We start from the raw sequence: 15341 nt of genomic DNA, 5'->3' as shown, positions 1-15341 counted from the left end.
AGCATAAACTATGTAAAAATAAAGTATTTTTACATCGTGGAACTTTACTAATAATTGTAAATGACAGCACTAACACAAATGCAAACCTAATTTGATTTCACAAATGGGGTCTGTGTGGGTATACTGTATATATACGCAGAGTCAACTTGCCAAATGTGAAATGATTTTATAAAATAAAAATAAAAAAGATAACTGACACCATTTTAAATTCTTCAGGGGCTTGCTTAAAGACTTGTTGCTGTCGATGGATGAATTTCAGGTACCAACACTCTTCTGGAGTAAATGTAAATGTAATTGCATCATTCCTCCTCCTCCATCTTCCCGCTCCACCATCTCTCCTCATCCATCTCTCCTCCATCAGCTGATCCATTTAGAGGCAGGCATTCGTGTCGCTCCCTTCAGGCGACGGTCGTGCATTGTGGCTGACGGTCTGAGTCTTAATTTCAAGTGAGTGTGTGTGTGTGTGTGTGTGTGTGTGTGTGTGTGTGTACGTGTGATGTATGCTATTCACCATGGCAGAGATGAAGCCATTGCAGTCTTTGCAGGGCCAGACTAACTCATCACAGCAGAGCGTCACAAATCTGACTGGAGCTATTGAGCTGCTGCAGTGATTAGTCGCCATCAAGGAGGGAAACCCCGCTGTTCCTGAGGCTGCACTGAGGCTCTGGTTTGCTTCCTGTCATCCAGTCGATGATTCTTTTGTTCACATAACCACTTACATCAGATTACTGTGGAAACTGTTGTATAAACATTATAATTATACTAATTGTATTAAACTCCTAAGCTGTGTAGACATAACCTGATTAACACAGTTGGATAGTTATTAAGCAATAACACAATAATATTAGAAATAAATATAATGAATCTGATTTGGTCCTTTGTTCTTGCTTCTAATATGTGTATGTGCCAACAATAAAATGGACAACAATAAAATATTTCCAGTTTATGTTCATTATTTTGTAGGGTTTCGTCTGTAAGTATCTTATCTGTTGTGATGTTTTTATGTTTTGTGTGGACCACAGGAAGAGTAGCTGACGCTCTAATAAAATCATAAATCATAGAATTAATAAAGATGAGCTGTAGGTTACCTCACATCCTCCCAGACATCATCAGATGATCAAATCATCAAACAAACTAAGGAAAGTGAACCATGTAAACACTTGAATGAATGTATTCTTTAACAAGGTTATGCAAAGTAATCATGTGAAGTTTGTTAAAACAGCTCTTTTAATTACTTTGACTGGTTGTATTTTTGGTTTGGTCTGGTTTATTGATGACAATCTAATAAATCTATAAATACCAGACTTCAGGGGACAGAATGTTAAAGGTCACATATTGTATAAAGGTATATGTCCACACGTTTTTTGATTATAAAGCAGGTCTGGGTTCTATATTAATACTGTGAAAGTATCAGAGCCTCAGTCCACACAGAAATGCACACAGCCTGTATTCAGAAACTGAGCCTTAAAACCAGCCATCAGGACTTCTGTAACTTTGTGATGTCACAACAAAACTGTCACTGCTCTCAGCTACGCCCCAAGCCCCACCCACTCGGACCCACCATCCAACCTTGCAGGATTTGGTTTCTCTAAGTGTTTACCTGAAATCTGCTATATTTCTATTTGATCTCTCAGCAAACATTCAGCCAATAAGAAGAGAGGATCAGCTCCTCTCTTCTGCTACTAGAGCTCCAGAGAGAAGCCTGAGAGAAACTTCCTCGGCTAATTTTGACACAATTTCACTCAATTATCTACAAGGTTAAAATGAAGTGATGACATTTCACATACAAATGGTTAAAGGTCAATTCCACTTTGACATCATAATGTTCTGTAAAAACACTTCTGGTCTTTATTCAATGCTGTAACTCAGGAGGGGGAGATTGTGACTGTATTGTACTTGATCATTCAGAATACAATCAGCTAATCAGAAGAGAGGATCTGATCCTCTCTTCTGATTGGCTCACTGACCTGTTGTTACTATAGCTCCAGAGAGAAGCCCGAGATGTAAAACTACACTGAGATGGTTTTTAGTTATTAAAACAACAAATATATCTTTTTATCAACACTTCAGATAAAACACATGAAAGGTGTAACATATGGGACCTTTAAAATCCTTGATTTTCTTTCCATTAGTGTCCCTGGTGTTTAACCTTTATATGGACTGAAACAGTGTCAGTGCCTGAGATTTATTAATTAATAAAAAAAAGAAAAGAAAAGAAAAAGCTATCAACCGAATTTAAAAAGTAAATACAAATACAAGATTAAATGGAACGTACAATAGATATAATCTAATTGGTGACATAGTTTGCGAAGACAAAATGTGATTAAACAAAGTTAGGAAGCGGCAATATGGCTGAAATCAGAATCAGAAAATAAATAAGTGAGGCATACATTAACAGCAACAGAATTATATGTAAAATGATCAAACTGATGTTGAATACAGTAAATTGTTTTCCAAAAGTTGATTCAGACAAAACTCTTCAAACAAAAACCTTAAAGGCTCTGCACAACCACACCAGTGTTTTCACATTCTGCCTCTGATTCGACCTCTAGACCTTGACCTCTCAGACTGAAACAAGATGTCATGAAACTCTATGCACCAGTAAAAAAGGGTGCAACAGATCAGGAGACAGAAGGAGCCCTGGTTGTGCAGGCACATGCTGCCTTACTACTTTCTCACAGATTTGTTCAAAGCCATTTGTCTCCACTGCATGTGTTTTATATTTTATTAACGTGCAATTCACAGCACAAACAACATCAATATAAAGCCCACATTGCACTCGGTTGCATCGATTTTCATAGCAGCACGGACTGATTGCCTCCCCGCGGTCGAGGTTACGTAAGGCAAGCTGTGATGAACGGGAATGAAAGAAACGCTGTCAGCCAGCATCGCTCTACCACACTGCAATTACACAGAAAATATTCAAAATCCTTTCCTCTAAATGAGATTTCTGTCTCTTGGGAAAAAAAGGAACTGACATCTCAATAAATGCAGATAATTATAACAAATGACGTTTATTACAGTGGTGGTTGGAACAAATTCATGGAGCAGAAAGCTCCACTTTCTGAAGCACAGCTGAGTTTGTGCTTGGTTAAAAAAAAGTTTTGCTGGAGCCATTTTTCAAGACAAGATGGGCACAAATGCTTAATGTTAAAACAGATCAGTTGTACAGTGATGAAGCTGCTGTGTACTGCTTAAAGCAGAACGGCCTGCAGCACTGAGGCCAGATAAAAGGCAGAGTGAACTACTCTCTGGTGGTTTCATACTAAGTCTTACATATTTCAACATTTTTCTCCAAAGTTAAACATGTCTGTCTGCGAATCTGAGCTTAAACAGCACTGTTTTTTTAAGTTATTTTTTGGCCATTTGATGCGTTAATTTGTTACAGTAGAGACAGACAGGAAATGCAGGGAGACAGAGAAGGGGAAAGACATGTAGCAAACGGGCCAAACAGCCAGGAGGTGAACCGGGGACTCACTGCTCAGGGCTTTTGAGCTCATGTGGTTCTTGCCCTGACCAATCGGCCATCAGGTCGCCCCTGAAACAACACTGCTAGTACACAGTAGTAAAAAAAAAAAAGCATAATAAAACATGACAGCTATGCAAATTACAACAATCAGTAAGGCTGTAGGGTCTGGGTAATGCTTTTAGATTATTTAGAAGCCGGTCTTGACTAAAAAATATCACATGAACTTTAGGTGACTGCTTGATTAAAGCTGCATTAAGTTTTGAGGATGAACAAAAAAAGATAAAATAAAAACAGATTCACATCAGTTCTACAACATTGGGGAGGATATATAGGACAATAAAAAACACTGAAACACTATGTAGTTTTTGAGCCCCTAAAACGCTGGTGGCCCTGTCTTAGTTTGAAAACTCCAGATTTGTGTTTTAGCCTGGACGGGCAGAAACAGAGACTTTGTAAATGATGACGCAGAAACCAACAGTCGCTCACTGACTGGGTCTTATCAGCCTCAACTACCAGTCTTGAAAACAACATGGATAACGAATTACAAGCGTTACTGACCTTGTCGTCTTTGCCAGCAGCTGTTGTTCAGTTAAATTCTTCATTTTATTCATGGATAGTCATTGGATTCATGACTATGATCACTTGATTTTCACATTACACAGTTATCCAATCCATTTTTAATGTAAATGAAATAGAATAGAATGAAAATTAAATTTCAATAATATTTGAATTATTATTGTTGAAAAATGGATACAGCTGCTTTATTTACATAGTAATGACATACATAGCAATTAGTTTATAGTATGTATGTAATGCCTGACCGCAACACAAGCTTTCACTCTGGTGACATCTGTATTATGTATATGTCTTCAGGTTTTTTATCTTCAGACAGTGTGAAACATGTCTAACATGAACAAATGATGACGACAAACAGCATCTTGTTTTTATGTCAGTCGTTAAGTTGTTGACATATTTATTAAATTCAACCCAGAGGATACAAACGCAGCCACTTCACATTTTATGCTTGGAGGCATTTGAGAACTTCACAACATGTCTCTCATGCTCATAAAATCACCTGATGCAATTTTCAAGGTTGTTCTAAAATGTTATAACCCAGATGTAACCTTTAACCCTGTAACTATGGCAACTAACCCATATTCAATGAGCAGATGGTAAGACAGGGAAAATGGAAGTGAGCAGGAGGTAATGGTGATGGAAATAAGGTGCGTGCGTTTGTGTGTGTTTGGGGGGGGGGGGGGGGGGGGGGGCAATGATGTGAATGAGGCAGAGGGCAGATAGTGTGAGAGAGGAGAGACAAAAGACGCGGGGATGGAGGGAGGTGTGGAGGGGGAGGAAGGAGCAGAGGTGAGGTCTCTCCTCTTACTGTCTCTGCCACTCTTTGTTAGCATTTCGGACATCATTCACTGACGGTGAAAAATGCTGTTAAAGAACTAAAATAAAACAATAGCTCGCACAGTCAAATCTTCAGGATGATTTATTGACTCTGAAAGAAATTAGAAGAAATTATATTTTCGCTCTCTTGTAGCAAACAGTAGTGAACGTAATAAACAGCCTGCCAGGAAACAGAAATACCCTGAGAACTGGTTTAGTCATGACAACAGGAAACTCAATGGAAAGGTTACACTGAGGTAAACAGCTTAATCAGAGTAAGACCTCTGACTGGAGTCTGGCCAGCAGACAGCTTTCAGGCTCTGTAGCTGCAGCTCTGTGTTTCTTAAGTTACTACTTGTCTACCTGAAATACACCACACTATTAAATTATTACCTTTGAAGTTAATATGGTGAACTTCTAGCATTAGTATTCATTTGGAGTTGTGTTTCTGGCCACCTGAAGAATATCCGTGTTTCTTTTTAAAGCTTTTACACTGAAAACACCTGATGCAACCACAAAGAGATGCAGTGACAGCAGCGGGAGTGATACGGTGGCCCTGAGAGCTCAACACACTGCTACTTAGAAAACACAAGCAACATGAACAAAATTCAGAAAATATCTTCTTCCAATTTGACAACATATGTGCTGCAAAATCTCACAACACAACCAAATACACAAACCCGATGTAAATACATACAACACAACGGAAGTGTTTCCAGGGGACACAGAAAAGGGAGGAACTTGGTTGGGACGCAGTGTTTGTTCAGTAATTTGTGACTTTTGAAGTTAAAAGCTCTGAACAAACACATGTGCATGGATGTATTGTAATACATGTATTATAACACATCCATGCAAGAGTTTTTGCAGCACATGTGTTGTCATATTAATGAAGGTATTTCTGAATTTGTTGTGTTTTGTCTGTTTGTATGTGTTTTCTTTTGTTCGTTGCAGTGCGTTAAACCGAAACACTACAAATGACATTTTTCACATTGTACGTAGCCGTCTGATGCATAAAGTACTGACGGTGTTGGGGAAGCTACTGTGAAAGCACAGTTTTGAAAGCTACTGGAAGAAGTGGAACCACAGCAAATCTGCCTGAGGGAGAAATCTAGTTTAGTTAAACTACTTAGAAAAAGTAGTTTAAACTACTTTGTAAAAATGATCAAATAAAATGCCCCAATATGCCCCACAGTGATACTTGATTCAGGACATTTATTCCTGATGATGTTGCTGTGTGAGCACTGAGCGACACCCCCCCCCCCCCCCCCCCCCCCCCCAGCTTTTGCACATGAACTTCACAAAGATTAAATGTGCGGTGGCTGCCTGACGTATCCGTTTCCTGGGTGGTCAGGATGAAAGAAACAGGGGGTGGGGCTGGTCAAAGGGGGTTTAGTTACAGTAGAGGAGCAAGCAAGCCTTGCCTTTCTAACCAATCAGAGAGGGCTAAAGTCAGGGGTGGGAGCTCACAGTTGTCAATCAATACGTGAACATGTTTCCGGTTTACTGCTCCTCTCATACCGAGGCTTCAAGCTGATGGAAGACGTCAGTGTGACTGAGGCCAGCAAACTCCCAGCTCCCTACATTAGCATTACATTAGATGAAGCGCTGGACGAAGCCAAACAGAGAAGGGTGGAGGGAGGATCTCGTGGTGCTGCTGGCTTAATTTGCAGAACTTGCATATTGTAGCTTTACCTCGGCTTTATTCTAATTAATTATTTAATTAATGTGGATAATACACTGTCTTTACGAAATCCAGGAGTAGATCAAAGAATAAAACAATTAACCAGTTCGGCATTGAGAACATGTAGAAGTCAGCTGAGTAGTGTTAATGTTGAATGAATTTGGGATGGACTTTCAAGTCATTTTTGCACATATACTGTATAAATGTTTGTGTTATTTTATATCACTGACTGATGCCATGTAACAGTGATCCAAACAGGTTCTTGCTGCGTGCTCTTTGCTGTGACGATTCCTCTGTCGCTCTTTAAGCCATTTTTCCATTTCCAAAAGCAACACAGTTTGTTTGGAACAAACACAAGAGCGAAGAGGAAATGTTCAAAGCTGCGACCTACACTCAGTGTCCTCATTATTTAAGCATCCACAAAGCCTCGTGGATAAGCCGTTTAATGCCATTTAAAAGCAACTTATCAGCCTCTACTTAAGAGTTCAGTTCTTACTGGATCACATGTCGCTTTTTGTATTTTGACCGGAGTTGGTGTAGATATTGAACGACCCGAACATGTGCAGTGGGTGAGCTGATAATCCGCTGACACTGGGTTGTAAACACAGCCACTGTTGTATAATCCACAGCTTCCTCCCGAACTAGACTGAAGTGTTTCCAATGTGAACGCCAAAATCCCAGACCAAACCCTCTTATGTAAGCAGCAGTAACCTTGCAGAGGAGGTTAGTGGGGCACCCATGGGTGAACCATGGGCAATCCTGCTTCCCTCTACTGCTGACCATCAAAGCAGAGATGGTACTGATGTAACACAGGGCTCAGAGCCGCGTGGTGTTTTTGTGTGTGTGGGAGGACGGGTGGGCTTTTTGTGTGTGTGTGTGTTAGTGTGTGAAATGTTGTCATCTCAGTGTAGCTGTCATTGAAGTGAAAACTGTGTGTGTGTGTGTGTGTGTGTGTGTGTGTGTGTGTGTGTGTGTGTGTGTGTGTGTGTTTATGGGTAGGCAGCAGAATAGGATTAAAAGTGTGAAAAAGACAGATGATGTATTATGAATTTCTGGCACATGTGTAGTGTTCTATGAGTAAGTCATTATATTTTAATGAATCCCTATCCATGAGCAACTGTTTATCATATCACAGAAAAATTATATTTCTTTCTTACATTAAAAATCTGTGAAAATAAAAGTTTTTTTTTCTCTTCAACAGTGATCTCTCACCTCAAAATCTACTGCTCAAACTCTATGTTGACAGCCTCTCATTGAGAGAAATTTAGTGATGGCACCAGAGGTCAAAATACTGGCTACTCTTCATTAGACCAAGTGTCTCAAAGTCAAATCACTGACGGAGCCACAGGTCAAGTTACTCTCCCCTATGGAGGAGCACCACAACAAAACCAAACAAACACACACCTCAACACATTCTGAAGGTAAATACACTGCAACCTTGTGCTTATAAATAAGACAGGAAGCAGTCATTTTTAACTGCAGGAAAACATGTTGTGTACATGTTGACAGGTTGTGCAGTTATTTTCAGCTTGTTAAATGTTACTGTTAGAATGAGGAATATATTTAATGTTCTTATCTTACAAGATAATTAAATTAAAATTAAAATTAAAGACTGGGGGAAAAGTAAATCTCTGCCTTCTAATTGACCAGTTCATCCAAACACCATCCTTTTAGTTTACAACAATAACTTTCTTTTAACACTATAGGGACCACTGTCGCATGTCCCCTCCCCTCATTTCCTGTCGTCTCTTTACTGTCATTCATGAAGGAATAAAATGCCCAAAAATAAAACTGAGAGGAAAAAGAAATGAGTCTCAAGCTCAAGCTCATAACCCTGATGACATCATTGAAAAGCTCCCTACAGACCCCCAGAGGACACTGTCTCACTGTTTTCACAGGCTGAGCAGTACTTGTGTAAAATCAGTGAGTTTCAGCACAGAGTCACTGTCACCAGCTCACCTGAGACCCATGGATGATATTGTAGTCATCAGTCATACTGAACAACGTAACCATCTCTCAAAGACTCAAGTAGAGAGCAATGAAAAAAAACCTTGAACTCACAGCTGCATGATCAGGTAGAGGTGGTCAGGACTCTCGTAGATGTCCTCCAGCGCCACGATGTTCTCGTGCTTGATCCTGCAGAGCAAACACAAACCATTAGTGAAGCTTTTAATGACAAAGCTGCAGCATGATTTCAGTCACACAATAACCCATTACCACAACTAAATGACTCCTAATCCTCATGATTGCTTTTGAGCTGCAGAAAGTTTCCCATTAAGTTTCTGCCACATGAATAAACAGGACTGATAATCCAGAATAATCTGACAGAGTTCACCCGGTGTGGCCTCATAATCCTGACTTCACCATCCAGGTTCAGACATTTTTAACATTTACTTCTTTTTGTGCTGACAGGAAAAAGAAATAATATTTGTCAAAAATGGTTAGTATTTTTCTTGAGCTTTCAGCTTTATTTCATGGTCATCATCCTGTCAACAAGCCTCCGGTGAAGCTCTCCTGTCAGCTTTGCCATAAAAAAATGAACAAAACAGTCTCCCCAATATGTCCAATTAGTAGCTGTTCTGGAGCTTTCTATCATATTACATGATCGTCATGAGCAAACAGAGTTGGTCCAGTTGTTATGAAATTTTGGTAAATTCAATCTGTTGATAAAAATCATGCAATATGATCAAAAGCTCCAGAACAGCTACTAAATGGACCTGGCAGTGATTTAGTAGTGACATTAGTAGATGAACGCTCCTTGACATCTGATGAAGACTGTGAGAAGTGGCTGAAAGCTCCAGCAATATAGTAAGTGTATCTTGAGTTAAGAACATTTTGCCAAAGTCAACAGTGAACTTTCACACTCAAACCTTATTTTTTCTTTCCTCCCAGCACAAAATTTTCAGGGATGCAAACCAACAACTTGTTCACAAGGAGCCAATCAGTTCCCACCTGATGTCTCCATGGTTACAGTGCTGTGATGAGGGTGTTCAACGTTCTGTGTGTGTCTGTGTGTAGGTGAGCATTCGTTATCCTAATACCTCAAACATTGTAGAAACACGATTGACCAACCACAAACAAACACACACACACACACACACACACACACACACACACACACACACACACACACACACACATACATACTTGTACTTCTATCTTTGTGAGGACACTCATTGACATAATGCATTCCCTAGCCCCTTACCCTAACCTGAACCATCACAACTGAGTGCCTAACCCTAACCCTGACCCTAACCTTAACCTAAACCTAATTCTAACCATAACTCTAAAACCAAGTCTTAACCCTCAAAATGTGATTTGAAGGTGTCTCAAAAAGTGAGGTCCGGCCAAAATGTCCTCACTCTGTTAGTAAAATACTTTTTTTGGTCCTTACTATGTAGCAGGTACAAGTACACACACACACACACACACACACACACACACTCACACACATATACAGGCACACACAGCAGATGCACAGGTGAGCATCTAACACTTATTATAGCGCATGATCTCTGTGACGGCAGGCAGGCGATGAACTGCAGAGCTGAGACGTGACTCACACACACACACGCACACACACACACACACACACACACAGGTTGTGTACAGGTTGTAAAGGGATAATGTGTGTGTATTTAAGCCCTGCCTGGGATAATGAAGGGCTGGCAGCAAACAGTCTGAGTGTAATGGCAGAGGAGAGTCAGGATGCATTCAGACAAACCCTCTCATACATTACAGACTTCATGCTGCAGTTAGTCGTCCTCATTCATGATTTCTCCTGCATGTATCCTCCATCACTGCTCCACACAGCTGGAGCAACTATAGATGCGACGTGTGCTTTTTTATGTCTCAACATTAGCTCTGATGTAGGCTGAAATTAAATTAAATTGTTTAGTTGATGAACAGAAAATTAACTGACTACAGTTTTGGTGATCAATTGATTATTAAGTCATTTATTCATTTTATTTATTTATTTCTCTGTTTCATATAATAAAATTAAATTAAAAACCAGAAGTTTTGGAATAAGGTAAGAAAAAAAGAAGCTCAACAATTAATCAATTCATCAAAATATAATTAAGGTATCCAAGTATTTAAAGTGCATAGTGCATAAATGCAAGTCTGATTCCAGACAGAGACCTGTGCTGTTTGTCAAAGTCTCCTTCTTCTCCCTGCTCCCTGTATATGTCTGTCTACACTGTTAAATGTAAAAAGTAAAAAGTATGTAACTTCTGCTGCTAGGGTTTGACATTGGGTGACGTTGTGAAGCAGTGTGGGATCATGGGAGTTGTTGTCTTCATCAATTTTGTCATGAGCATCTCCTGGTTTGGATTCCATCAGTGTCAGTTAACGTAGTTAGCATCTTTTACTTGTTTATGTTGTTTGTTAGCTTGTAACTGGCTGTAGCTGACACAGTGTTAGTGATTATGCTAAAGCAAACTCTGGCTCTCTGTCTGTCCCTGACATGGAGCTAACACTAGCTAATAGCTGTCTGCAGATATCAGGCTGATGTCTTGTCTTCACAAACAGTGCAGATGAATTTGTTTGTTTTGCACATGTAGACCTACAAAAATATAAATGTGTCATGTTTTAGTCATTTGCCAAGAAAAATAAATCCTTGATCCACAGTCTTATAGCTGTGAAAGTTTTTACAACTAAGCCTTTAATGTGAGTGCTACAGTTCCATATTCAAGGAAACAACAGTGCTGCTCACTTGCTGAATGGATACATTCTGAGAAATGCAACACTGGCATTTATCTGACATAAAGAGTAACAGCAACATTTTCCTGTTTTGTGCCGTAAAGTAATCCAGCAGATTTCCCTCCAAAGCTGACCTGGTGTCTCACACTGCACAGGCTGACAGAGACTGCCAGTCTGCAGTCATTTGTTAACAATAATGACACTCATTTGTCTACATGAATGTCAGCATCTCTCTCTCTCATTACTGCAGGCAATTCTCATTTTCTCTAATGTTACACAGAACAGCCAAATAAGCAAATGTATTGTATTCAATTGCATAATACATCTGCATGGTCAAAGCAAACAGAAGCTCAACAGTGTAATTGTGTAATCTCGCTTTAATTGTTTGGTTACACGCTTGTGCGTTAAAGGGAGACAAAGAAAGTCTTAGTTGCTTCTTTTAAAAGTTTCCTGTGTATCAGGAGCATTTTATCCCCTCATATGTTAACTAGCTGTGTGTGCTGACTAATTATTCCCATGGATCTGTGTTAAACAATGATTGGTGGATCCAAACATGGCGGCTCATTCATTCAAACATCTAAAAGCTTAAATCTTATCAGATGTTCTTGAGGTGAACCACTGCTCTACGGGCTCTAATGTTTCTGACCTCATGCAGTGTTTTTTTTCATCTTGTGTCTTTTCCAACAAAATCCAATTACTTGTCCAATCGCATTTTCTTTAAACACTAACACAGAGCTCAGCATCCAAACCTGAGTCTTGTTGTTAATACTGTGCAGCTGTTCAGACAGACAGAAGTTTCAGTCGTGATGTGAGTACGTACGTGCGGTAGGTGGGCTGTGGATCGTGACCTGGGTTGGGGGGAGGGAGGGGTGGGGGTCGTGATGTGTGGAAGAGAGCGGAGATGCACAGTTGCCCCGGTAACCAAGAATTAGGAAGCCTATGTGCATTTGTGTGTGTGTTCATGTATGTGTGTGTGTGTCGCTGCACTCACCTCCTCAGCACAGCGATCTCATTCTCGATGCTGCTCTCCTTCCCCTTCAGGGCCTTTTTCGGGATGCACTTCACCGCAAACATCCGGCCAGTGAGCTTCTCCTGGGCCAGGACCACCTCTGAAAACGCTCCACTGTGAACACATCAACAAAATGTCACGTTAGTCACCAGCAGCTCGTTTATTAGATAATGTGAACTTCCCTCCTCCGGTTTTCACATAAAGTAAGTTTTAATGACGCTGAGAAACAAACCTGGACCTGGACTGTTCACCCTGCAGTGACCTGTTTACAGGAATAGATCAGCTCCTCCTTGAACCTACCTTTATATAAACCGGTATGGAGCTGTAAGAACTGGGAGCACAATGAGTGTTTATTTAAAGGAGAATCTAGCATAACCATGTATTTAAAGACAAAGACAATTTGCAGTCCTTTCTCAAAAATATGTCTCGTTAGCTGCTGCAGTTTTAGGTAGATACATTTCATGCATTAAAGGTCCCATATTATATAAAGTATAATATAAGTGGGATTTCCATGTCTTTTTGATGATAAAGCAGGTCTAGGTTCTATATTAATACTGTGAAAGTATCAACGCCTCAGTCCACAGAGAAATGCACACAGCCTGTATTCAGAAACTGAGCCTTAAAACCAGCTGTCAGGACTTCTTGAACTTTGTGATGTCACAACAAAGCAGTCACCACGCTCAGCCACGCCCTGAGCCCTGCCCACCTGGACCCACCATCCAACCTTGCAGGATTTGGTTTCTCTGAGTGTTTACTTGAAATCTGATATAGTTTTATTAGATCACTCAGAAAACACTCAGCCAATAAGAAGAGAGGCTCAGAGCCTCTCTTCTTATTGGCTCACAGACCTGTTGTTACTAGGGCCCCAGAGAGAAGCCTGAGAGAAACTGCGCTGGCTAATTTTGACACAATTTCACTCAAATATCTACAATGATAAAATTAAGTGATGACATTTTATATCCAAATGGTCAAAGGTCAATTCCACTGTGACATCATAATGTTCTGCAAACTGTAACTCAGGAGGGGGAGATTGTGACTATATTTCCGGCAACCTGGCTGGTTGGTGGAGGCAACAGTGTGAGGTGGTTATTCTAGTTATGAGGCTGTCATTGGTTCACTGCAGTTCCAAAGCAGAAATACTAAGTCATGACTTTGACTGCTTATTTCACTCATGATATGTCTTTGTCCCTTGGTGCTGCTAAACTAAGTAAAGCAAAGGAAAAACAGAGCCAGTGTAACTCCAGGCTTAACACTGCATGAACTCAGTAATTCTACCATTTAGATCCCATTTACCACAGGTGCAGTCTGTATCTGATGATCTTAATATGCAGAAAATTACACTGCAATGGTAATGTGATTGGATCTGCCAAGTGAAACATTAGAACATCAGCATGTTTTTTATTTATTCACTTAGAACGACTGCTAAGGTTGATAATAATTTCAAAATTTCGCTTCTCGCATCATAAAACTTGATGATCCTCAATAACAATCCAACCAATATTATGCAAAGTAATTGGAAATTTATATTCAGTCAAGTCTTTCAGTTGTTGTATGAGTGTGTGTGTGTGTTTGTGTATGTGTGTGCGTCATGAAGACAAGCAGGGTGATGAATGAAGATGAGCTTATTGCGAGTTAATCTGCCTGAACCAAGCGTTGACTCCTGTGTCGATCTGCCTTCAGCGTCACCGACGTCATATTAGAGTAAACATCTCTCTATCCTTATCTCTCCTCGCCTTGTTTTCTCTCTTTTATCTCTTCCTGTCCAACAGTCAGGCTCCCTGCAGCTGACACAAAGCCAGATTTATAACATTCAAAGGCCCGCTACCTGCAGAACGCGTTTGAATCTAAGGCCCTTTATAGCCTGGCTCTTTGCTATATTTCTGACCTTTTAGTCCCATATGAGCTTGTAGGTGTTGTGCCGTAAAATCCTCAGCCAGAGGTCCTTTGTTCTGGTTAGAACTAAAGGGGGGCAGAAAGTGTGCCTCCAGGGCTCTGAAGCTCTAGAAGAGCCTGCCTTTGGAAATAATGCTGTCTGAGTGTGTATCATCATTTAATCTCTTTATAAAACACACTCAGAAGAGAGTCAAGTTTTTCTTACGTTTTTCTACATAAACTTGCACAAATGAACTCTTGTTGTAATTCTGGCCACCTGGTTAATCTAAGTCCAGTATTCACTCTCCTTTTAGATCTGTTTTTGATCTCCACTAATACTATATCCCAATAAATATCAGGCCTAATTTCTAAATTCTCGTCGTTATGTTTGCTGCCTGTTGCTGTGGCGCATAAAACCAAAACAATCAGCTAAAAGAAGCTAATACACACCATAGAAATAAGGGGAATAATCCTGAGGGTTTGTCACTATGAGTAAGGTGACCAGATCCTAACAAAGCAAATGTTTCTGTGGGACAATGTGGGGTAAGTTACCAATGCTGAGCTGTGAACACTGAGCGGTAAACACTAGTTATTTCAGCAGCTGTTACCCTTTCTGCCTGGAAACCACCTTTGGGTTTCAGTAGGAATACAACCATAGATCGGCACATCTCTGTTTGAGCCGTGTTTCTTGGGAAACTCACATGTACTGTGTCACTTCATGTTAGATTCTCCCGTGTGAAAATAAAAAAGAGAATCTTCTTCCACTGGCTTCACCCAGGTATAAGCAGTAACCCACTCTTTGTTATCGCTGCGTTTCCTTTTCTTCGTGGTAGTCTCCATCACATTCTGCTGAAATCTCTGTAGCTTGTCACTTTGTGTTGACTCACAGTTTTCCCTGTTGGGCGTAGCGTAAGCAGCAAAGACGGTAACAGGTGAGCCTGCACTTGTCTACAGTTTGACTGACATCAAACAGAGCCCCCTGCTTTTTTCACAGCCATTGGCTAAAAGCCAGATTTTAGAAAAGCGTAGTGATGACTTTTGAAAACTACAGCCAATCAAAATGTCTCAATATGCAGGGAGCAGAATAAGGAATAGAAATGCTGTGCAGTCCCAGGTAAAGCGGGACACCTGGTCACCCTAGCTACGAGCCTCCTCTTTCACACACAATTATTTGACCATACTAGCGACTGTACTTAGCAACAACAAGAGCTTTGAGC

The 15341-nt window shown here is 40.3% G+C and overlaps 1 protein-coding gene across 2 annotated transcripts in view; it reads right to left on the bottom strand.

The window, feature by feature from the left end:
- Positions 1 to 15341, bottom strand: part of camk1da (calcium/calmodulin-dependent protein kinase 1Da) — a 70103-nt gene that overhangs the window by 23916 nt on the left and 30846 nt on the right. For both annotated transcript variants that reach the window (XM_071501796.1, XM_071501795.1), the window contains 2 exons: positions 12235 to 12366; positions 8604 to 8678 (listed from right to left, as the gene is read on the bottom strand). In XM_071501796.1, the coding sequence (XP_071357897.1) occupies positions 8604 to 8678; positions 12235 to 12317 (158 nt within the window). In that variant the 5' untranslated portion in view covers positions 12318 to 12366. The remainder of the gene's footprint in view (positions 1 to 8603; positions 8679 to 12234; positions 12367 to 15341) is intronic.

The sequence above is a fragment of the Trachinotus anak genome, unplaced genomic scaffold, assembly GCF_046630095.1.
Source record: "Trachinotus anak isolate AG129_WGS33_773 ecotype Australia unplaced genomic scaffold, CSIRO_AGI_Tana_v1 ptg000018l, whole genome shotgun sequence".
Taxonomy (NCBI): domain Eukaryota; kingdom Metazoa; phylum Chordata; class Actinopteri; order Carangiformes; family Carangidae; genus Trachinotus; species Trachinotus anak.
Note: the sequence above shows the minus strand (reverse complement) of the source record. Positions and strands in the feature narration are given on the sequence as shown.